Below are 24,999 nucleotides of genomic sequence, written 5' to 3' on the forward strand. Positions count from 1 at the left end.
TATTGGTTTATAATTATTAGTCTATTTTTCATAGGTTAGGAAAGATTATTTTCTGTTACTTTAGACATAGTTAGTGAAGCACATTTTCTTTTTGTTAATTTATCACAGGTTTAGTTATATTTTTTCCTTTACGTTATTTTTGGAGCGCTGGCTGTCAGTTTTTTTTGCATGTTTTTAACCTTGTTAGTGTTGTGTACTGCGTGTTTAATTAAAATCACCTATATTTTGCTACTCTGTCTTCAGATACTTTTTTCCTATTTTTTGTATTACAGTTTATATTTGAGTGCTACTAAAGGGATTCTGTCTGTCTTTTGTGTTATCATATAATTGTCTTATCTCTTAGCACCATCAGTTCCTAGATTAATTACATTTAGAGGTGTTAATCTATTTTTAGGTTCTGGTTTGAATACCGTTTATTATTTGTAGTGTGAGTGACACCATTCAGTGTGATATATATATATATATATATATATATATATATATATATATATATATATATATATATATATATATATATATATATATAATGTGTGTATATATATATATATATATATTGTGACAGAAACCAGGGGATGGTAATAAATTCCGTATATAGGGCTCCCAGGATACTAGACAGTTTCTATCCTGTTTGGCCTGGGAGTGCAGCCTTATAATACATACACTCCATCCCACAGTTTGGCAAGCGCTGGAACTGAGGGATGAGAGATCCAGACCAGAGTTTGTCTGCTGCCTGATTTCTGTCACCTGTCATGCTAATTAGGAATCAGGTATGAAAGACTGATTTCCTGTTTGCTCTGGTCTCCCCACAAGAGCCAGGAGGCTGGAAGGCTGCTGAACTACAGAGGGGAGAAGCCTCTTCCCCAAACAGGTTCAATCTTTATGTTCATTTGTGTAAGACTGCAAAAGTACCGTGTTTTGATGTTGGGAGTGGAAAAGCCACTTCCAACCCTGAGTCAGGGATATCTAAGTTAAGTTATCGCTCAGGTGAGCAGCTTTTGTTTTGATCTGTTTTCTGTTGTATGCACTGTGGCAGTCTCAGTGCCTGGGACTGAATAAACCAGGCATAGCCTGTTTAAAGGAACAGTACGTGACGCCTCATCATTTAATCTACCCTAAAAGACCGTGTTCTAAACAGTCCCGGACAAACGACGGAGCCCCGGAGTAAGCCGTTTGTCACATATGGTGGAGAATGCGGGCAGAGCACTAGGGGGTCTGCGGGTTGAAGAACTTTGAAAAAAAAAAAAAAAAAAAAAAAGTTTTTTCATCCTCTGCAAACAAGATGGAAGACGTGGTGGGTGCGCTGGTACGCAATGTCGCTGCCCAGAAAGACGCGAATGAAACCCAGCAACAGCTGTTAATAGCCCAGCAAGAAACTAATGCAAACCAGCAGCAGACGAATGCAGCCCATCAACAGCTGCTAATAGCCCAGCAAGAGATTAATGCCAACCAGCAACAGGCGAATGCCAACCAGCAACAGGCGAATGCAAACCAGCAACAGACGAATGAAGCCCTACAAAACGCGAATGCAAACCAGCAAGAGACAAACCGCTTGCTGAGAGAGGAGCAACAGCGGTTCGCTCAGGGCTTACAGCAGGAACTCGAGATCCTGAGGGGGACTATCAGTAACCTTCCACTGGCAGCGGCAGCCCCAGTACCGAAAATGACCAGGGCAAGCCACTACCTTCAGAAGATGGGACCCTCGGATGATGTGGAAGCCTATCTTCTCACGTTTGAACGCACGGCACAGAGAGAGGGATGGCCAGAAGCTGAGTGGGCTGGTCTAATCGCACCCTTCCTAAGCGGCGAACCCCAGAAGGCTTACTTTGATCTAGAGCCAGCCGAAGCTAACGTCTATGCAAAATTGAAGTTCGAGATCCTCGCCCGCCTCGGCGTAACCACGGCTGTTCGCGCCCAAAGGTTTCACGCATGGTCCTTCACGATGGATAAAGCCACCCGAAGCCAGATGTATGACCTCATCCACCTCGCCCGGAAGTGGCTACAACCCGAGATCAACTCAGCCAGCCACATCGTGGAACGGTTGGTCATGGACCAGTTCTTGAGGAAACTTCCCTCTGCCTTACGCCGTTGGGTCAGTCGGAGTGACCCCCACAATGCGGATGAGCTTGTGGCCCTCGTAGAAAGGTACAATGCAGCAGAAGAGCACCCGCAACCCACAGTCGTGGAGCAACCCCACTACCCGAGGTTCCAGGACTCTTCCAGAGACGGTAAAAGGGTACCGGGGTTAAGGGGCGCTGAAGAGCGGCGACCACCTTCACGCAGCACCAGCAACAGTGGTTCGCACACTAAGGGCAATAGCCAACATGGGGAGCCGGGAAAAGGCTCTAAGTGGGACACAGACTATGTACCTAAATGTGTAAATTGTCATGAGAGGGGCCACACAGCAAAAATCTGCCCACTAAATGATGAGCCCATGCAATGCAACAGCGTGGAACCTTATTCGCTGTTGTCCCAATGTATGGGCCCTAGCCCAGAGGACCCCTTGAATAACCATCTGTGGGCATTTGTAAAGGTTAATGGTAAGAGGGTTCGGGCACTTCTTGACTCTGGGAGCATGGTCACACTAGTGTCCGAATACCTCTTGCCCATTAAGAAGAAACAGGGAAACAGTTCACAAAGAGTGGCAATTTGTTGTATACATGGGGATAATCATGAATATTCCACTGTTGATGTTTTTTTTTAAACAGAGTTTGGTTCTTTAGATTTCAAGGTGGGTATTGTACCCAAACTGGCACATGATGTGTTAATAGGGACCGACTTTCCCCATTTTCTAAAAATGTGGTCCCCCGCTCAGAATAGCGCCCAGAGTTCAATAGCGGACCATAATGAAGTATTAGAAGAAACAAATCCTTTCCCTTTTTCAGAAATGGAGGTTGACGAGGGCCCAAATAAGAAGGGGGAAAAGGAGGAGTGCTGTAAAATTCCCTTCCCCATCACTACTTTGGTAGGGAATACCCCAAATCAAGATGTTGAGCAGACACTTACCACCCCAGAACCGGATAAGACCCTCGCTGACATAGAGGTCAGTCCTGGGAGTTTTAAGAAGGCCCAGTGGGAGGACCCCACATTAGCGGTAGCAAGGGGAAATATACGGGACCAGAATAGTACTCCTGGCCAACCAGATAGGTCACTTGCTTACCCCTACTTCGAGGTAGAGAACGACCTAGTATATCGGGTTGATAAAAGGAAATCAGTTACAACTAAACAATTGTTGGTACCACGGACATTCCGTAACGTAGTATTACACCTCGCACATAGTCATCCATTGGGGGGACACCTAGGGGTGGAAAAGACAAAAGAAAAGGTTCTCCGAAGCTTCTATTGGCCTGGGGTTCTGGCAGAAATTACGAATTATTGTTCCTCATGCCCAGAATGTCAGATCACCGCCCCGTTCAAGGCGTACCGCAGCCCATTGGTACCCCTTCCCATAATAGAGGTACCATTTGACCGGATTGCTATGGATCTAGTAGGACCCCTAATAAAGTCTGCTAGGGGACATCAGCATATATTGGTAATATTAGATTATGCCACCCGATATCCGGAGGCAGTTCCCCTACGTAGCACCTCAGCTAAAAACATAGCAAAAGAGTTAGTAGTTCTGTTTTCCCGGGTCGGGATTCCTAAAGAGATTCTATCTGACCAGGGAACACCATTTATGTCCCAAGTAACGAAAGAGCTATGTAAACTATTAAAAATCAAGCATCTCAGAACCTCAGTCTATCATCCACAAACAGATGGTTTAGTGGAAAGGTTCAATAAAACCTTAAAGAGCATGTTACGGCGGGCGGTTGATAAAGATGGGAAAAACTGGGATTGTTTGTTACCGTACCTGTTATTTGCCATTAGGGAAGTTCCCCAATCATCCACTGGCTTCTCCCCGTTTGAACTATTGTATGGCCGACACCCAAGGGGCTTACTGGATATAGCCAAAGAGACTTGGGAACACGAGGTTACCCCTTACAGAAGTGTAATAGAGCATGTTGCCCAGATGCAGGACCGCATTGCTGCAGTCCTACCCATAGTGAGGGAACACATGGAGAAAGCTCAAGAAGCACAGAGGAATACATATAATAAGGGTGCTAGGGTCAGAATTTTTTCTCCAGGTGATAGGGTACTAGTTCTGGTTCCCACCGTGGAGAGTAAATTCCTTGCTAAATGGCATGGGCCATATGAGGTCTTGGAAAGAGTGGGAGAAGTAAATTATAAGGTAAGACAGCCAGGTAGGAGGAAACCTGAGCAAATTTACCATATAAACCTACTCAAGCCCTGGAAAGATAGAGAAGTCTTGTTAACCCTAGTACCCCCAGGTCCGTCAGAGAATCAAGAAACTGACCCAGAGGTTAGCATAGCTGAAACCCTGTCTGTTCATCAGAAACGAGAGGTTCAGAATTTAGTGAAAAGAAACAAAGAAATCTTCTCTATACGGCCAGGTAGAACTAGCGTAATTGAACATGACCTAGTCTCTGAACCGGGGGTCCGAGTTAACCTTAAACCGTACCGAATCCCAGAGGCCAAAAGAAAGGCTATAAGTTTAGAGGTTAAAAAAATGCTAAAACTAGGTGTAATTGAGGAATCCCAAAGTGGGTGGAACAGCCCTATAGTCTTAGTCCCAAAGCCAGATGGTACAACAAGGTTTTGTAATGACTACCGGAAACTAAACGCGGTGTCAAAATTTGATACTTATCCTATGCCCAGGGTAGATGAACTTGTAGAGAGACTGGGCAAAGCCCGATATCTCACAACCCTAGACCTAACAAAAGGGTACTGGCAGGTTCCCCTCACAGAAAGGGCAAAAGAAAAGACAGCCTTCTCAACCCCAGACGGCCTCTTTCAGTATAAGGTGTTGCCTTTTGGCTTACATGGAGCTCCCGCCACAATCCAAAGAATGATGGATAAAATTTTAAAACCACATGCTCGGTATGCTGCCGCCTACCTGGATGATGTGGTAATCCATAGTGAAGATTGGCAATCCCACCTTCCAAAGGTCCAAGCTGTGCTTGACGCAGTCCGGTCTGCTGGACTAACTGCTAACCCCGCTAAATGCACTATTGGTCTGGAGGAGGCCAAGTATCTGGGATATTCTATTGGCAGAGGTTTACTCAAACCCCAAACACTCAAAGTGGAGGCGATACAAAATTGGCCAAGGCCAGTTACAAAAAAACAAGTAAGGACCTTTTTGGGGTTAATTGGGTACTATAGAAGGTTTATTCCCAATTTTGCAACTAAGGCAACCCCACTAACTGACCTCACAAAAGCAAGAGGACCGCTAATGGTAAAGTGGTCCCCCGAAACCGAACAGGCCTTTAGAAGCCTGAAAGAAGCTCTCTGTGCCCAACCAGTGTTGGTCACACCTGACTTCTCCAAAGAGTTCGTAGTCCAAACCGACGCATCTGAGGTAGGGCTGGGGGCGGTACTCTCCCAGGAGTCTCAAGGTGAGGAGCACCCCATCCTTTATTTAAGTAGGAAACTAAATCCCCAGGAGAAAAATTACTCCATAGTAGAGAAAGAGTGTCTCGCAATAAAGTGGGCTGTAGAGACGCTCAAATACTACCTGTTGGGGAGAAAATTCCGGTTGGTCACAGATCATGCACCCCTTACCTGGATGTGTCAAAACAGGGAAAAGAATGCTAGAGTGACCAGGTGGTTCCTAAGCCTACAACCCTTTAAATTTTCTGTGGAACACAGGTCAGGGCACAAACATGGCAATGCTGACGGGTTGTCAAGGATGCACTCCCTAATATCCATGGTCGCTCATCCCTCGAGGTCTGAGCTGGGGGGGAGGATATGTGACAGAAACCAGGGGATGGTAATAAATTCCGTATATAGGGCTCCCAGGATACTAGACAGTTTCTATCCTGTTTGGCCTGGGAGTGCAGCCTTATAATACATACACTCCATCCCACAGTTTGGCAAGCGCTGGAACTGAGGGATGAGAGATCCAGACCAGAGTTTGTCTGCTGCCTGATTTCTGTCACCTGTCATGCTAATTAGGAATCAGGTATGAAAGACTGATTTCCTGTTTGCTCTGGTCTCCCCACAAGAGCCAGGAGGCTGGAAGGCTGCTGAACTACAGAGGGGAGAAGCCTCTTCCCCAAACAGGTTCAATCTTTATGTTCATTTGTGTAAGACTGCAAAAGTACCGTGTTTTGATGTTGGGAGTGGAAAAGCCACTTCCAACCCTGAGTCAGGGATATCTAAGTTAAGTTATCGCTCAGGTGAGCAGCTTTTGTTTTGATCTGTTTTCTGTTGTATGCACTGTGGCAGTCTCAGTGCCTGGGACTGAATAAACCAGGCATAGCCTGTTTAAAGGAACAGTACGTGACGCCTCATCATTTAATCTACCCTAAAAGACCGTGTTCTAAACAGTCCCGGACAAACGACGGAGCCCCGGAGTAAGCCGTTTGTCACAATATATATATATATATATATATATATATATATATATATATATATATATATATATATATGTATATATATATATGTGTGTATATATATATATACACACACAAAACACTGAAGAAGTATATTAGTAACATATATATCAATGCAATGCACTGAAGTATTTTAGTAACATATATATTTAAAAATACAAAACACTGAAGAAGTATATTAGTGACATATATTGCAATACAATTAAGAACAATGCAATACACTGAAGTACATTAGTAACATATATAGCAACATATATAGCATTGCAATACACTGAAGAAGTAAATTATAACTGGGGTGCGCAAACTGTTCCCCAAAGGCAGCAGGCGCAGATGAAAAACTTTGTGCACCCTTGCGTTAGGATATGTAGCAAAACAGTACATTAGAAAGGTACGTTAGTACTGTATGTAGCAAATGCAATGAAACATAGAGGTATGTTAGTGAAAGGACCAAGTGGCTGGTTATCCACCGTCAGAGTTCGTGTTGCTACAATAGTGGGGGGAAGGGGGGGGTGCGCTCACCTTGCAGCCGGACGACGAGGTGATTCTGACATCCGCAGGTACTCGATCTCCTCCCTTAATCTCCACCAGGTCCCCAACTACCACATCCTCCGCATTGATCTGAAGCTTCTCTCCCTCGCGAATCACAAGCGCTTGCTGGAGATTTCACCATGGAAGGCAGACAACCACTTGAGATTAGAGGTCCCCTTCCCTCACGTGCTGTTTAAACATCGCTTTGCACTTTGCATGTTCACATACTCCTCTTTGGCACAAAGTTGACGCAGACATTTTGGAAAAGCATCTTTAAAAGGAGCAATTCCTGCTGTTTTACATTTCTTCCCCACATTTTCTTATACCAGGCTTGAAGCAGGGGGTCTCCGGAGCTGAACCCCATTAAGTTTAGTTCCGGGAACCCCCTGCTTCTGGAGATACTTACCTCCAAAGTGGGTGCCGGTAGCCGCTCCAGCTGAGCTCGCTGGGGTTTAAAGTTTAAAGCTCCCGCGTCACGTGGGCCAATAGGAAGCCGCACCTGATGACATCACGGCTTCCTATTGGCCCGCAGGTTTTGAAACTCTAATGTGACCCTGGTAGCGAGTGGAGCTGCTACTGGCGCCCCCGGTGGTGGCAAGTATCTGGGGAAACAGGGGGTCCCGGGATCTGAAATGAATGGGGTTCAGCTTCTGACACCCCCTGCTTCAATCCGATGTAAGAAAATAATAATAACGGGGAGAAAAAATGGCCCGGATTGCCGCTTTAAGCATCATCTTAACGAAGTAACGTTTGGCGCTTTCCCCCCATGCGTGTGATTTGGGGGGAGCGCTTACAGGGGAGTCACCAGACGCACATATTATGATGAAATATATATATTTTAAATTATTTTGCATGCGCGTTAAAATCCTCAGCCCAGTCTGACTTGATGTAAACTCCACAAACTAAAGCTCTGTGTCCAATGTAAGACTCGTCTTGTTTAACAAGTTCATTCAATTCAGTGCAGACGCAAGCAAAGCGTTTTGTGTTTTTGCTGCTGGGCGGCTACTTCCACTGCTCGTCGTCTTAATTACATGACGTCCATACCTGGGGCACCATGTTCTTGAAGGAGTCCATGATTTTGGAGCTTTTTGCTTCTTGGTAGTAGGAGAAACATCCGGTCACAATAACCACAGCGGCCAGAACCACCCCCAGGTACAGCTGGAAAAGGCACACACAGACCTCAGCGCGGGCAGGGTAAAAACGTTAGGGCACGGGGTGCCCGGAAAGAGTTAGACACTTGGGAAGGATGGGAGAGAGGGGGAGAGGCAATAGTGATTCATGGGAGCCGGGAATTGCATTATATTGACACGAACAAAGATTTAAATACATCTCGATTTATGGACGGAAAGGAAAATCTTTTCAATATGTCTCTATTTCTTTAAAATGTACATGAAACGCGCATTGTACAATACCAAGCCCCTACTCGGGCGCCACACACCCCTTGTCTCCCCCTTTGTTTTCGCCCTCACTGTAGAATGTATTCAAAATTGTATGCTCCTTCCAGTTTCTGTATTCTGTACCTTAAATGTAAAAAACCATGATGCCCCCTTCCTTATCCCGCTCTTATTTTCTGCACCCCCCACCCCAAATTTGTGTTCAATCCTCATGAAAACCTCCATCAAATTTGAGTTGTAAATATATATATACTTGATGGTCTAGATTTCCATGAAGCCTTAGCCACTGACTTTTATTTGAGTGAAAAAGAGAAAATTGAAGCACACTGGAATTATTCTTGATTTTTGTTTTTCTTTTCTCTTCATACTTCCCATTAGAAATGATAGAATAGACCAGGGGTGCGCAAAGTTTGTGGGCGCTGCGCCCTCCTGCCCACCAGCCCGGCGCTTGCGCCCCCCACTTTCATAAGAACCAGCATGAAATGATGCCGCGGGTCATGTGACGTCACGTCAGATGATCCCGCAGCGTCATTTGACGCTGCATTGCCATGGCGACGCGTCGCCGAAGACAAGGTAAGTGAAGTAGAAGACATTGCAGAGGACTCAAGCGATTACGCGGCGTTTAATTAAAATGCCTTGGCGAAGACCGTGGGGCCTCTGCATCCACCGCGTCCTCCCCCCCCTATAAAATTTTGCGGACCCAAGTTTGCGCATCCCTGGAATAGACAATTCTCACAGAGACTTTCTTCCTATTGTGTCTATGAGAAGAAACTGTATTTTAAAGCACCAGTCCAAGCTGACGCTTCCCCCCCCCCCTTAATATGTGCATCAATACAATCCACACAATGATAAGTAATTAGCTAAGCTGCCAATTGATCCGTTCTCCTGTGATCGATCAGTGAAGATTCGGATCGGGGGTTCACTAAATGGCTGCCAGTGCAGCAGAAGAGGATCAAAGATGCAAAGTTCTCTGGGGAAGATCATGTGACCAGGAAGTCACTAGATACAATTGGTGCACTGCTAGAGAGAGGGCAGGGCTCAGAAAGGGGTGTGCCAGAGCCTGTTTCAGAAGATGAAGGGGATGTGACTTTGTAAATGGTTGTTATAGAAACAAAAAATGCTTGTTACATTATAATACATTAAAATGTCATTCAGAGTTGTTTAAAAAATGCTACAAGTAATTTCACATAGTACAGAACTGATTTATAAAAAAAACACACATGTAGGATATTGCTTGGTCTGCAGCATTAACAATGGTAGAAAGCCTATGGATTTGTAAGCAGATGCCTCCAGGCTCCAGAGTATTCAATGACCGGAAATTGTTATTGCAGATAGTATGAACAGGCTGGTTATAAGATTGTCACTCAAATATCTGAATTGTATAATAAAATAGACTGCAATGTAATAATCTGGACCTAATCCAACTTCACATTGTAATGACTTGTTGCACTGTTGCAATGGCTGCCTTGCTTTGGATACATTGTATTGTACTTACATTGTCATTGATTGGCTCATCCTCCATGGCTATTTGTATGCCATAGGCCAGGAAGCAGAGAATGGCCCCAATCCAGAGGAGGATGGAGAACCCTCCAAAGAGCTGGCGACAGAACTTCACCCACTCTGGGGTGGTGGGCGGAGGGGTGAGAGCATTGGGTCCATCCTGAGCTAGTATCTCTGCTGCACGGACATTTGTCAAACCCTATCCACAGGAAAGAGAGAATCCACAGAGGAACAACCATGATAACACTAATATGCTACTATATCACACTGTCCGGATGTGCAGGTTTAGTGCCTTGGTCTCGCCAGATGTAACAACCAGATATTCACCTTCCACTCATTAATCTCGTGTGTTTACCATGCGACTTAAGATCTTTATAAACAAAAACCCGCAGTCCATGTCTAAGGTTCCTCTGGGAATGCTGTTAGCATGGGACCTGATAAGCTGAAGTAAAACATTACGCAGAACCCTTTTAAAGCTGCTAATGTTTTCTTATCCTTTAAAGCTGCAGTTCAAGCTGCCATTTCCCCCCCCCCCCCACCCCCCATTCAATCTGTGCATCAATACAATCTGCACACTGACAAGTGATTAGCTACGTCGCAGAGCAATCCGTTCTCCTGTAATCAATCGCTTTGCTCTGAGTTATTTAATTCGTTTGTTGCGGCAAATCAATACCCACGATGCAAAGTTCTGTGTGGAAGATCATGTGACCAGGCAGTTACTAGATACAATTGGTGCACTGCTAGAGAGAGGGCAGGGCTCAAGAGCCAGAGACTATCTCAGAAGGGGAAGGGGGTGTGACTTTGTAAATGGTTTCTATAGAAACAAAAATGCTTGTTACATTATAACACATTAAAAATGTATTTAATGATTTTTTTTTTTTTTAAATAACAAATGCTACAAGTATTTTCTCATAGTACAGAACTGATTTATTTAAAAAAAACACACACACACACACACATGCAGGATATTGCTTGGACTGCAGCTTTTTAAAGCAAACTATAGGGGAATGTTATAGGCCATTTACATCTGTATGTAATCTATACCTTTGTAAGATCTGTTCCATATTTTCGTGCCACGTCCTCCAGAGAGAGTTTGTGATCATCCTGTCCGAATGCAAGAGAGAGCAGTCAAAGAAAAGGCTACACATAGTTCATTGATGTTCTGATAACCCCATTATAGCTGCTCTTCTTATTAATAATAATAATAATAATAATAACTTCTTAACCCTTTTCATGCCAAAGGGGCCAACATTGCATCACTTGAAAGGGTTCAAAATGGAAACATCAGGTTTTAGAACCTCCGTTTGGAAGGGCCCCCCAGATGCACGTGTGTGCTAACCCCTCAAACTGAATGTATCACCACTATAATGGAAGACATATACTCCCAGCTGTCACTGAGCTACTTATACTTGTAATAATGGCGATTTTCCACGGCAATACCCATGAAACAATGAGAAATAAGAAGGACACGTTGGGGGTTATTTACTAAAGACTTCCCGGCTGACAAAACTAGGGTAAAACGTGAGCACGAAACAACACCGGATTTATCAAAGAAAAGGAGTCCCAGTGGGAGCAGTTGGAGTTTTTCCTTTGATACATCCGCTCCGGTTCCCTAGCAGGGCTGTTGCACCAGTTGATGAGCAGTCTAGGGACCCAGGCTGCATAGGAGATGACGATATTTTTGTCCCTCTGCCTTTGACCATTCCCATGTGTTAGTCTTATTCTCACCATGGTCACTTCCTTCTTCAGCTCGTCCATCTCCTTCTCTTTCTGCTTCTTCTTGCCTCCGCCATTGTCTGCGTTGGTCGCCGCTGGCGAATACTCCCGTCCTTTCTAGCCCAAAGAAATGAAAAGCAGGCACAGCTTTATAGGGGGTTATTAATTAAATGGGGATAGTAGCTATAGCCTGAGCTGCCCGCGCTCTTGGAGGCCGTTCTCTACGGTGACCAATCCATATTTGTCCAGGCATAATTGACAACTGCGCATGCGCAAAAAGTGCTTGCCAACAGCGCACACATGACTGGCACTTGCCTGCTGCTTGTGTGCATGCCCAATAGTCATTTTCCGGTCACTCGTGCGTGATCGGAGTTTGCCGCGGCCAACGCAATAGAAAAAGTTTGCCTGGGGGCCCGCCTATGTCTACCTACGCCACTGGATCGGGGCACTATCGCATAGAGACGTCCATTGACTTCAACTACCATTTCGGTGACATATGCCCCGATCTGCACTATTTAAATTTATTGGGCAACTCCCATAAACTGTAACACATGGAAGTGGATAAAATAGTTTTGCAGACGCAAAAAAATGACGTTTTTGTAGGTTGTGGTACCTTTATTGACTGATATTGCGCAAGCGAAGGTCTGGAAAGTTTAATGTTGGAAATCTGAAGCCATTGGGCCAGTACTGTGGCCACAAGAAAGATTATCAGAATCTACAGAGAATCCTGGCGGAAATAGGCACAAATAGCCTCAGTGATCCTGTAGATTATTACCAGGTTGTAATATATAGAGGGGGAAAAAGAGGAGAGAGCGCACGCCCCATAGCGTAAAAAGATAACATTTATTGGATGGTAGGGGAGGGAGGGGAAAGGGGGCTGAGGGAATCGCACTCACAAGATTCAATAAAATAATAAGCAGTTGTGAAATTCAATATCACCGCCAATCCGGTGTGTCCACAGCAGTCCAAATGCATAGTCCACAAGGGAGATCCTGATCTGCTCATGCAGTGAATGATAGACGGCTGGATAACAAGAAGCGACCCCTCTACGAACTCACGACAGCTCCGTTATGTGCCTCCAAGGGATCCTGGATGTCACAAGGTCTGCATAAACTTCAATCGCGATCCGACCTGACCGCGCACTTGCGTGATGATGTAATGTCGTAGCGTAATGACGTCCCTGACGCGTTTCGTCGCACACGGGCGACTTTCTCTTTGAAGTCGCTTCTTGTTATCCAGCCGTCTATCATTCACTGCATTTGCAGATCAAGATCTCCCTTGTGGACTACGCAGTGGACATACCGTGGACATACCGGATTGGCGGTGGACATACCGGATTGGCGGTGATATTGAATTTCACAACTGCTTATTATTTTATTGAATCTTGTGAGTGCGATTCCTCTCCCTCCCTCCCTCGCCTACCATCCAATAAATGTTATCTTTTTACGCTATGGGGCGTGCGCTCTCTCCTCTTTTTTTTCCTCTAGGTTCTACTAGATGTGGTTCATCCTATTGAGAGCAGCCTGAATAGCCCCTCCAACTAGATATAACTATTCAACACCTTTCTGGACTTTATCACTTGGATGGGTTCTATATATATTTCTCTTTATTTAGCATTGTAATAGTTTATTGTGTATTAATTGCATCTATGTGACACTAATTGCACATATTTATTGATTGTGTGTATATATATTATTATTATATATTTTTTTATCACATTTTCACCATTATCACATTTCCTTTTCACTTTAATTTTTAGTAATATACACTTACTGGTGCTACTTCTTTCGTTTGTTTCAGGTTGTAATATGTATTTAGTTTCTACATGCATATTATTCATATATATTGCAGGCAGTATTAAATAGCATAGTGCCTCATTAGCACAAGGCAGCCGCATTAGAACACAGTCTCACTCATTAGAATGCAGTCCTATTCCTCAGAAGCCAACTTCACTCATTAGAATGCAGTCCTATTCATCAGGCAGTCTTTCTCATTAGAGGGCAGTCTCTCTCATACGATGGCAGTCTCACTCATACGATGGCAGTCTCACTCATTAGAGGGCAGTCTCACTCATTAGAGGGCAGTCTCACTTAATAGAGGGCAGTCTCACTCATTAGAGGGCAGTTTTACTCAGAGGGCAGTCTCGCTCATTAGAGGGCAGTCTCGCTCATTAGAGGGCAGTCTCACTCATTAGAGGGCAGTCATACTCATTAGAAGGCAGTCTCACTCATTAGAGGGCAGTCTTACTCATTAGAGGGCATTCTCTCTCATTAGAGGGCAGTCTCACTTATTAGAGGGCAGTCTCGCTCATTAGAGGGCAGTCTCGCTTATTAGAGGGCAGTCTCACTCATTAGAGGGCAGTCTCACTCATAGAGGGCAGTCTCACTGATTAGAGGACAGTCTCACTCATTAGAGGGCAGTCTCACTCATTAGAGGGCAGTCTTACTCATTAGAGGGCAGTCTCTCATTAGAGGGCCGTCTTACTCATTAGAGAGCAGTCTCACTCATTAGAGGGCAGTCTCACTCATTAGAAGGCAGTCTCACTCAGAAGGCAGTCTCACTCATTAGATGGCACTCTCACTCATTAGATTGCAGTCTCTCTCATTAGATGGCAGTCTCTCCCATTGGAGGGCAGTCTTACTCATTAGTGGGCAGTCTCTCATTAGAGGGCAGTCTTACTCATTAGAGGGCAGTCTCACTCATTAGAGGGCAGTCTCACTCATTAGAGGGCAGTCTCACTCATTAGAGGGCAGTCTCACTCATTAGATGGCAGTCTCACTCATTAGATGGCAGTCTCACTCATTAGAGGGCAGTCTCACTCATTAGAGGGCAGTCTCACTCATTAGAGGGCAGTCTCACTCATTAGAGGACAGTCTCACTCATTAGAGGGCAGTCCTACTCATTAGAGGGCAGTCTTACTCATTAGAGGGCAGTCTTACTCATTAGAGGGCAGTCTCACTCATTAGATGGCAGTCTTACTCACTAGAGGGCAGTCTTACTCATTAGATGGCAGTCTTACTCACTAGAGGGCAGTCTTACTCATTAGATGGCAGTCTCACTCATTAGATGGCAGTCTCACTCATTAGAGGGCAGACTCACTCATTAGAGGGCAGTCTTACTCATTAGAGGGTAGTCTCACTCATTAGATGGCAGTCTTACTCATTAGAGGGCAGTCTCACTCATTAGATGGCAGTCTCACTCATTAGAGGGCAGTCTCACTCATTAGAGGGCAGTCTCACTCATTAGAGGGCAGTCTCACTCATTAGATGATGATGAGCCCTCTCCCGCCTTAAACCTTTTTCACTGACTGCCCCACACCTCTGGAATGCCCTTCCCCTCAGTACCCGACTAGCACCCTCTCTATCCACCTTTAAGACCCACCTTAAGACACACTTGCTTAAAGAAGCATATGAATAGCACTGTGGATATTCTGAACACATGATACATAAAGCTTGGCCCCCTGCAGACGCACTTACCAGAACTCCCTCCTACTGTCTCTGTACGTTCTCCCTACCTACCAATTAGACTGTAAGCTCCTCGGGGCAGGGACTCCTCTTCCGAAATGTTACTTTTATGTCTGAAGCACTTATTCCCATGATCTGTTATTTATATTATCTGTTATTTATTTGATTACCACGTGTATTACTGCTGTGAAGCGCTATGTACACTAATGGCGCTACATAAATAAAGACATACAATACAATACAAGGAATGAGAGAAAAAACGGAGCACTACGTCCAGGGCTGGCAAAGCCAGAAAATAACAACAAGGATGCGTTCCCACAATGAAAATTAAAGCTGATTTAATGGATCAAAAACAAACAAACACACCAACGCGTTTCGGACTATAAATAGCCCTTTATCAAGGTGATAACGAAATGCGTTGGTTTGTTTATTGTTTGTTTTTGATCCATTAAATCAGCTTTAATTTTCATTGTGGGAACGCATCCTTGTTGTTATTTTCTGGCTTTGCCAGCACTGGACGTAGTGCTCCGTTTTCTCTCTCCTTCCTTCATCGTGTTTACCTACAGGCGGAGGCACACTTAACCCTTGGATCGCTGGATACATTGGACTTACTGCATATCGTGGACATTCATCCCATGTGAGTTTATTCCAGTTGACCTATATAATTTTTGGACATTATTCATGTTATCTTGTTCCATAGAATTGGATGTTTATTAGTACTGGTCACCGGCAGGTGTCTATCATTATATCCTTACTACCGTGCTACGTGGGATTATAGTTTACCAGTCATAGACCAATTGGGACCATCTTTTATACCTACAAAATGGGTTAATTTTCCAAATATGAAGCTTATTATTTTTTAGTATTGCTTTTTCTATAGAGCACCATACAACATTTTTTTCTATATATTTTCACTCATTATATGGCAGTCTCACTCATTAGAGGGCAGTCTCACTCATTAGAGGGCAGTCTCACTCATTAGAGGGCAGTCTCACTCATTAGAGTGCAGTCTCACTCATTAGATGGCAGTCTCACTCATTACGTTTATTTTTAAAGCGCCAACATATTCCACAGCGCGGTACAATGGGGGTACAGAGTGACAGATACAGAGAGGTAATGAGGCCCTGATCCTGAGAGCTTACACTCTAGAGGGAATAAGGGGCATTGATGAAACAAAAGGTAAAGTGGCTGCTCATGGTGGGATGGAGTATGTCTCACGGTGGAGGATGGTCCAGCTGCACAGCTGGATCTATTGAGGTTTAGGGATGTGGATGTCAGGCGGTGTTGGATAGCATGGTGTTTGGTCCACCCGCACAGCTGGTCCCAATGGGGGTGGGGTGGGGGGATGATAGGGATATTCCAGAAAGGCTTCCTTAAAAAGGTGAATTTTCATAGAGTTTTTGAATGTCTGATGGTGCGGGGTACGGAATTCAGGAGAAGGCCGTCTCACTCATTATAACGCAGTTCTATTAATAAGGCTAGGTCCCCAGTGGCCGCGGCTGTGAGCGTGACGGCGTGCGCGGTGCACACAAGGTACGGCCCTCTCTGGCCGGCCCCAGTAGCTGCCTGCACCGTCCCGGCACAATGCGCGATGCACGACCACATTTAGCGACGGAGCGCTGGCCACGTTACGGCAGCACCCTTTCCCCCACCCCGTCAGATCTCGTGCTCTGAAAGCTCATCCGCAGACCACAGGTCGCAGCTGAAATAGGCGCACGCGCCCCCAGACGCTCAGGCGCGTGTTCAGCCGTGACCACTGGGGACGTAGCCTTAGAAGGCAGTCTCACTCATTAGAATGCAGTCCTAGTTATTAGAAGGCAGTCTCACTCATTAGAATGCAGTCCTAGTTATTAGAAGGCAGTCTCACTCATTAGAATGCAGTCCTAGTTATTAGAAGGCAATCACTAATTAGCAGCCAATCCTTCTCACTGGAATACCATCTATCTGGTCTGTAACTGTTTCATACGCTCATAATATATATTTTCTTTAACTGTGCATGCAATGTCTTGTATATAATGTATACCCTGTTCATTTATGTAACTGTACTTGTAACCATGTACTATTTGTTTTACTCTGTGCCCAGGACATACTTGAAAACGAGAGGTAACTCTCAATGTATTACTTCCTGGTAAAATATTTTATAAATAAATAAATCTAATCAAGCAGAGGTTTCATTATAAGGGCGTCTCACTCAGTGAGAAATCATACTCGCACATTATAATGCAGTCCTATTCATTATAAGGGAGTCTCACTCCGTGGAACGCAGGCTCACACATTATAATGCCATCCTATTCATTATAAGGGAGTCTCACTCAGTGAGAAAGCAGACTCACACATTATAATGCAGTCCTATTCATTATAAGGGAGTCTCACTCCGTGGAACGCAGACTCACACATTATAATGCAGTCCTATTCATTATAAGGGAGTCTTACTCAGTGAGAAAGCAGACTCACACATTATAATGCAGTCCTATTCATTATAAGGGAGTCTCACTCCGTGGAACGCAGACTCACACATTATAATTTAGTCCTATTCATTATAAGGGAGTCTCACTCAGTGAGAAAGCAGACTCGCACATTATAATGCCGTCCTATTCATTATAAGGGAGTCTCACTCCGTGGAACGCAGACTCACACATTATAATGCAGTCCTATTCATTATAAGGGAGTCTCACTCAGTGAGAAAGCAGACTCACACATTATAATGCAGTCCTATTCATTATAAGGGAGTCTCACTCAGTGAGAAAGCAGACTCACACATTATAATGCCGTCCTATTCATTATAAGGGAGTCTCGCTCCGTGGAACGCAGACTCACACATTATAATGCAGTCCTATTCATTATAAGGGAGTCTCGCTCCGTGGAACGCAGACTCACACATTATAATTTAGTCCTATTCATTATAAGGGAGTCTCGCTCCGTGGAACGCAGACTCACACATTATAATGCAGTCCTATTCATTATAAGGGAGTCTCACTCAGTCAGAAAGCAGACTCACACATTATAATGCAGTCCTATTCATTATAAGGGAGTCTCGCTCCGTGGAAGGCAGACTCTATCAGACTTATTACATTAGAAATATATATATATTTTTTAATCTAGAACACCCAAATCTCACTATTTTGCATTATGGGTCAGCTTTGTGCGGAGCGGAAACTTCCCGGGGACTTTACAATCTCCTTCATCTGCCGGGAGAGTGTCAAATAAATCTCTATTTTTTTTAAGAAGTGAAATGATAAAGTGGAAATAAAAGAGTAGGGGTCCGCGGGTTTGCACACCCCTTTTCCCCTTCTCCCCACATCCCCCCAGGACACACGCGTCTGAGCAGCGTATTCCATGGGAAAGTAACCTCTCTGGGATTTGGACGAGCTGTGTGCGTTTATTTGTTTTTGTGGGGTTTGCCGTGAGAACCGTCTCTCGCCACCTGTTTTATCCATTATGTTTATATATATATTTTTTAAATCTTCATGAAGATCATTTTTGCTCGGCTTGAAACCGGGAAAGAAAATGTGTCCTTATCTTCTATCAATTGTTTGCACAGGGGTGGGCAACTCCAGTCCTCAAGAGCTACCATCAGGTCAAGTTTTCAGGATATCCCTGCTTCAGCACAGGTGGCTCAATCAGTGGCCCAGCCTTAGTCTGAGCCACTGATTGAGCCACCTGTGCTGAAGCAGGGATATCCTGAACACCTGACCTGCTGGTAGCTCTTGAGGACTGGAGTTGGCTACCCCTGGCCCTAGCTATTGTACATGCTGTGAAGACATCTTTCCCGTCCATATATATATATATATTCTGGGGTTAGAGCTTGCTGGGATTGTGTGTTCATTCATTTTCAACTGGTATCAGTTGGTTGGAGGTTGGTGGCCCCTCCTCTATGGGTTTAAGCTCACCGCTCCCCACTTTTTAAGCAGCCGGTTTTTCCATGTTCCTGTGCAGGACAGGTCCCCTGAGACCATTCTCCCTCCAGCAGAGGTACATGAGAATACTCACAGGCAGTGTTAGGACCTGCATACCGGTCATGCCGTGACGTGGCTGCATACCGGTCATGCCGTGACGTGGCTGCATACTGGTCATGCCGTGACGTGGCTGCATACTGGTCATGCCGTGACGTGGCTGCATACTGGTCATGCCATCACGTGGCTGCATACTGGTCATGCCGTGACGTGGCTGCATACTGGTCATGCCGTGACGTGGCTGCATACTGGTTATGCCGTGACGTGGCTGCATAGTGGTCATGCCGTGACGTGGCTGCATACTGGTCATGCCGTGACGTGGCTGCATACTGGTCATGCCGTGACGTGGCTGCATACTGGTCATGCCGTGCCGTGGCTGCATACTGGTCATGTCGTGACGTGGCTGCATGCTGGTCATGCTGTGACGTGGCTGCATACCGGTCATGCCGTGACGTGGCTGCATACTGGTCATGCCGTGACGTGGCTGCATACTGGTCATGCCGTGACGTGGCTGCATACTGGTCATGCCGTGACGTGGCTGCATACTGGTCATGCCATCACGTGGCTGCATACTGGTCATGCCGTGACGTGGCTGCATACTGGTCATGCCGTGACGTGGCTGCATACTGGTTATGCCGTGACGTGGCTGCATACTGGTCATGCCGTGCCGTGGCTGCATACTGGTCATGCCGTGACGTGGCTGCATACTGGTCATGCCGTGACGTGGCAGCATACTGGTCATGCCGTGACGTGGCTGCATACTGGTCATGCCGTGACGTGGCTGCATACTGGTCATGCCGTGACGTGACTGCATACTGGTCATGCCGTGACGTGGCTGCATACTGGTCGTGACGTAGCTGCATACTGGTAATGCCGTGACGTGGCTGCATACTGGTCGTGCCGTCACGTGGATGCATACTGGTCGTGCCGTGACGTGGCTGCATACTGGTCATGCCGTGACGTGGCTGCATACTGGTCATGCCGTGACGTGGCTGCATACTAGTCATGCCGTGACGTGGCTGCACACTGGTCATGCCGTGACGTGGCTGCAGGCTTATAACGCTTTGGTCAAAGGGTTTAACTAAATGACCCTTACTCATGAGAATACTAACACTGAAGTATGTAACTATGTATCTCATTTGTCACATTGGATGTAGCATCGGGTATTTCTGTCTTTTCTTGTACATTTGATGCAGTCGCAAGACGAAAGAAAAGTTCTCCGGAAGTGGAGAGCGGATAAGGGCAAAGTTTACACAGTGCCGGGAATGGCTGCTGTTGTCTGGCACATTGTTATTGTAACTCTCCCTGTCCGGCTTTGCAGGGAGGTTGCATCGGTGTGGTGTGTATATTTGGCAACTCTGTATGGTTTACCGTGACTCATGGTGCCGGCGTTCGGGCGGCTGGGCGATGAGGTGGCATGGTTGTGAAATAATGGGCACCAGGAACTATTATAGTACAACCCTCATTAATTCGTGTCCCCAACTCAGGGACCGCTCATACTGATGTTGTTGTACAGAGTTTTATATAAAAACATACACGAATACTTCTGTTCCATCTGTCCCACTCCTAGCACTTAGATGAAGGTACTAATCTTGTTCCGTTACTGTGATAAGAAACGGGGCACCTCTCCTAATAGTTGTGGAACCTCTTTCCTCATTATGTCGGTATTACTAGGCCCATTGTGGATCCTAGCGAGTCCTCTACACGTAACCCTATACCTTTAACCGTTATGGTTACTGCCACTTCAACCTGAGAAGAATGTATATGCAGAACCGTGGTTAGAGCCATTCCGCCAGTGTCCGGGACTCCTCGTTACCGAGGCCTCCCTAGCATATGCCGTTTCATACTTAGCACTTATCTTGGACTCCCTTAGCCTTCTCTAAGGATCCTAACTCACAAGGCTACTGTCCCTGTATAGAATAATCAAGTAGGGGGGGCTGGTCTATTCTATCACCTTAATAACCTGGGTATCTACTCTCCCTGAGGCTCCTCCTCATGTCCTCCTGGAACCTCACCTTCCAGAACCATCTCTCCTCCTTAAATACCCCTGTGTGATGTCTGGATCCCCAAAGCAACCCACGGAAGGCCACGCCTAGACTAACACTGCTAGTAACACTTTAGGAGGAGGATTACATTATTATTAAAGTTTATGTTTAAAACACCAACATATTCTGCAGCGCGGTACAATGGGGGTACATAGTGATGTATATTACATACACAGAATGGCATACCAAATAAGGACAAATTACGACATTATGATGTCACGTGCAGATTAGGATCCTGTTCTATTCTTTCGGGAAATCCCTATTGAAGTCTATAGGGATATTCGTCATATATAGAATGATCCCATTAGTGGGGAGTGTTGCGGTGGGACGTGGCCTGAGAGAAGAGATGAGTTAGCACATGGACTGAACAGGAGCATAAGGAGGAATGTGTCAGAGACAGTATCAGTGCTGGAGGGTGAGGCGTTGGCGTCGTCGCTCAGTCCTAGGGTGGACATGGGTACTGGAAGATAGGATGGTGGTTTTTTACATAAGCCTGCAAGAGCTTTCAGTGAATTGAACACAATGAGAGTCAGGTCAGGAGTTTGGGATGTGAGTTCTAGACCCATACGTCCTTTCTGCAGGTGTATTATAGATACAATTCTACAAACGTCTATTAAACACGTGCCCATTCTTTATGTGTGTTCTACACACATAATTCTACAGAACACAGAATATTACAGGTGTGTTATATACGCACAATATTACAGGTGTATTATACACACAGAATATTACAGGTGTGTTATACACAAAATATTACAGGTGTATTATACATACAGAATATTACAGGTGTATCATACACAGAATATTACAGGTGTGCTATACACAGAATATTACAGGTGTGTTATATACGCACAATATTACAGGTGTATTATACACACAGAATATTACAGGTGTGTTATACACAAAATATTACAGGTGTATTATACATACAGAATATTACAGGTGTATCATACACAAAGAATATTACAGGTGTGCTATACACAGAATATTACAGGTGTGTTATATACACACAATATTACAGGTGTATTATACACACAGAATATTACAGGTGTGCTATACACACAGAATATTACAGGTGTATTATACGCACAGAATATTACAGGTGTGCTATATACACAGAATATTACTGGTGTGTTATATACACACAATATTACAGGTATATTATACACACAGAATATTACAGGTGTATTATACACAGAATATTACAGGTGTGCAATACACACAGAATATTAGAGGTGTATTATACACACAGAATATTACAGGTTTATTATACATACAGAATATTACAGTAGTGCTATACACACAGATTATTACAGGTTTATTATACATACAGAATATTACAGGTGTGCTATACACAGAATATTACATGTGTGCTATACACACAGAATATTACAGGTGTGTTATATACACACAATATTACAGGTGTATTATACACACAAAATATTACAGGTGTGTTATACACACAGAATATTACATGTGTATTATACACACAGAATATTACAGGTGTATTATACACACACAATATTACAGGTGTATTATACACACAATATTACAGGTGTGTTATATAAACAGAATTCTATATGTATGTTATAAACACAGCATTCTACAGGTGTTGTATATACACGGAACTCTAACTGTGTGTTGTTCATGCAGAACTCTACATGTGTGTTGTACCCACCGAATAATACAAGTGTGTTGTACACCCAGCATTCTACAGGTTTGTTTTACACACAGCTGTAGATGTAATGCACACATAGCTCCATTCCTCAAGTGTGTAACACTCAGCACCAGCCTAAAGACGTCTCACTCTCCATGTCACTGGTAGTATCACACTATATATTGCAATATAAAGCTTTCCAGTTTAATCCCATCATAGCTCATTTTTGCCCACATATTGAATTCCTTCCAGTTTAGACCTCCCCTTTGCCTTGTCAGTGTTAATGAACCGGTTTGGTTTACAGTTCAGAGCCACTTCCCGATGAATCCAGCTCCGTTACAGGTTAACGCAGCCGGACAGAGTCCCCCTCCTCTCAGCCTGTATGGGAGTTAGCGCACGTCCGCAGGCATTAACCAGCATGAGGAATAACCCTCCGGTGTTTATTCGTGTTTATTGATGGGGTGAGGTTTGCTTTGCAATGTGTTGCGGGCGTCTCTACTGTGGTAGATATTGGGGTATTATCAATTTTAAAAATATATATAAATAATATATATAAATAAACATATGTCAGGACGCTATACAATCAAACATGCACATCACCTGCCAATCTATCCCAATATATTGTGACATAGTTAATATACCTATAGTAATTGTCACTCCTGACGGTATGTGGTACGGAAAGAAAGCTCATGTCAAACGTCCTTGTATCATGTTTATATCGGTGCAATAATATCACCGCCAGATCTGCGCGAGAACTAATATTCTACATACTGTATACCAATTATATATTCAGTCACTAACTATATATACCTCTAATGGAATGTACTGACCACTATCTGTGTAGTTTCAGGGACCTGAATAAAGTGATATACAAATAAGCAATTAACCCCTTCGGTTCCACCACAAGATACCAGTATAATTCTACATATTATAATAAATATATAAATATATATATATATATATATATATATATATATGTGTGTGTGTGTGTGTGTGTGTATATATATATATATATATTTATTTTTTTCTCCTACATGCTCTGTGCAAGATGGGCCTGTAATACAATACATTGCAATTGAATTGGTTAAACATTGTATTACATCTGTGTGCTGGAATCAGGCCCACATGTGTGTACGTACGTTATGTGTACATATCTGTATATGGTTGGTATGTGTGTGTGTGCGCACGTATATGTGTATATATCTGTATACAGTATGTGTGTGTGCATATATGTGTATATATATATATATGTGTATATATACATTTTTTTCGTGTTCATACGGTACTTACCCCTCTCCCCATCTTTATCCGCTTCCAGTGGAATTTGCCAGACCGCCGTCAGTGGGCCCTAAAAAAAATCAAATTAAAAAAAAACTCCAGAAATAAATAGAAATCAAGTAATTCTTTCTTTAAATAGATGCCTCTGTGTGTTTCTCCTTCTGTGGAGAGGAGCAACTTGTTGAAACTGGAGCTGGTTTGGGGACAGGCTCCTCCCTCCCTTGGGGGATCTGATGCTCTCCTTCTGCCCCCCTTTAATTGCCAACTAAAAAAGTTTGGACACAGCAGCAGTCCATCAAAGGCTGGGGTGATTTCCAAAGGCAACTGCCCTCCCCTTCTTGTCCCTCTATCTTTCTCTCTCCCTCTCTCGCTCGCTTTTATCTCTCTGTCACTTTGAATTTTCTCTTTCCCTCCTTCCACTCTCCTTGCTTCTCCCCCTCCCTCCCTGCCCTTATTTCTAAATGTATCCTGTTTTTCTCAGCTCCATCCCTCGCCCCATCACATCTCTTGCCTGCTCCATCTCTCGCGTCTCAGTCAATCTTTTCTCATGTCCTCTCTTCTCTCATCCTTTTTTGGCTACCACTGTGTTCTCTCCCTCTCTCTTCTATCTGTCTTCCCACCACCCCCCTCTTCTCTATTTTTCTCTTTCCCTCTTCTGCCCTTTCCCTCCTGCCTGCTATATTCTCCCTTCCTCTCTGCTACATTCTCCCTTCCTCTCTTTCATTCTTCCCAAATATATCCCATTCCCGCTTCTCTGTTCCCACCTCCTTTTCTATCCTTCCTTCCTGTGCCTTCACTTCTCATTCACAATCTTCCTCTTTTCCTTTTTCTCGTTCCCCTTTTTCGGTACCACTGCTGGTCTCTTTTCTCTCCTCCATCTCCTCCTACCTTCTCTCCTTACCTTCTCTCTACCCTCTCTTCAAGTTCTCTCCATTCTCCCTTGCTAGTTCTCCCCATCCTCTTCCATTCCTCTTCCTCTCCTCCCTTCGTACCAGTTGTACCCTTCTATTCTTCC

At 44.4% G+C, this 24,999-nt stretch overlaps 1 protein-coding gene across 2 annotated transcripts in view; it reads right to left on the reverse strand.

Moving 5' to 3' along the window:
* Window positions 1–24,999, reverse strand: part of LOC142499011 (sodium/potassium-transporting ATPase subunit alpha-2) — a 49,986-nt gene that overhangs the window by 24,893 nt on the left and 94 nt on the right. Inside the window, exons 1-7 of one of the 2 annotated variants that reach the window (XM_075607754.1) lie at window positions 24,886–24,992; window positions 23,997–24,054; window positions 11,600–11,704; window positions 10,916–10,975; window positions 9,867–10,070; window positions 8,022–8,135; window positions 6,969–7,103 (exon numbers count right to left, since the gene is read on the reverse strand). In XM_075607754.1, coding sequence (XP_075463869.1) covers window positions 6,969–7,103; window positions 8,022–8,135; window positions 9,867–10,070; window positions 10,916–10,975; window positions 11,600–11,704; window positions 23,997–24,008 — 630 coding nt within the window. In that variant the 5' untranslated portion in view covers window positions 24,009–24,054; window positions 24,886–24,992. Of the gene's footprint in view, window positions 1–6,968; window positions 7,104–8,021; window positions 8,136–9,866; window positions 10,071–10,915; window positions 10,976–11,599; window positions 11,705–23,996; window positions 24,055–24,885; window positions 24,993–24,999 lie in introns of those variants that run through there. The other variant, XM_075607753.1, reaches the window with a different exon arrangement.

The sequence above is a fragment of the Ascaphus truei genome, chromosome 7, assembly GCF_040206685.1.
Source record: "Ascaphus truei isolate aAscTru1 chromosome 7, aAscTru1.hap1, whole genome shotgun sequence".
NCBI classification, from domain to species: Eukaryota; Metazoa; Chordata; class Amphibia; order Anura; family Ascaphidae; genus Ascaphus; species Ascaphus truei.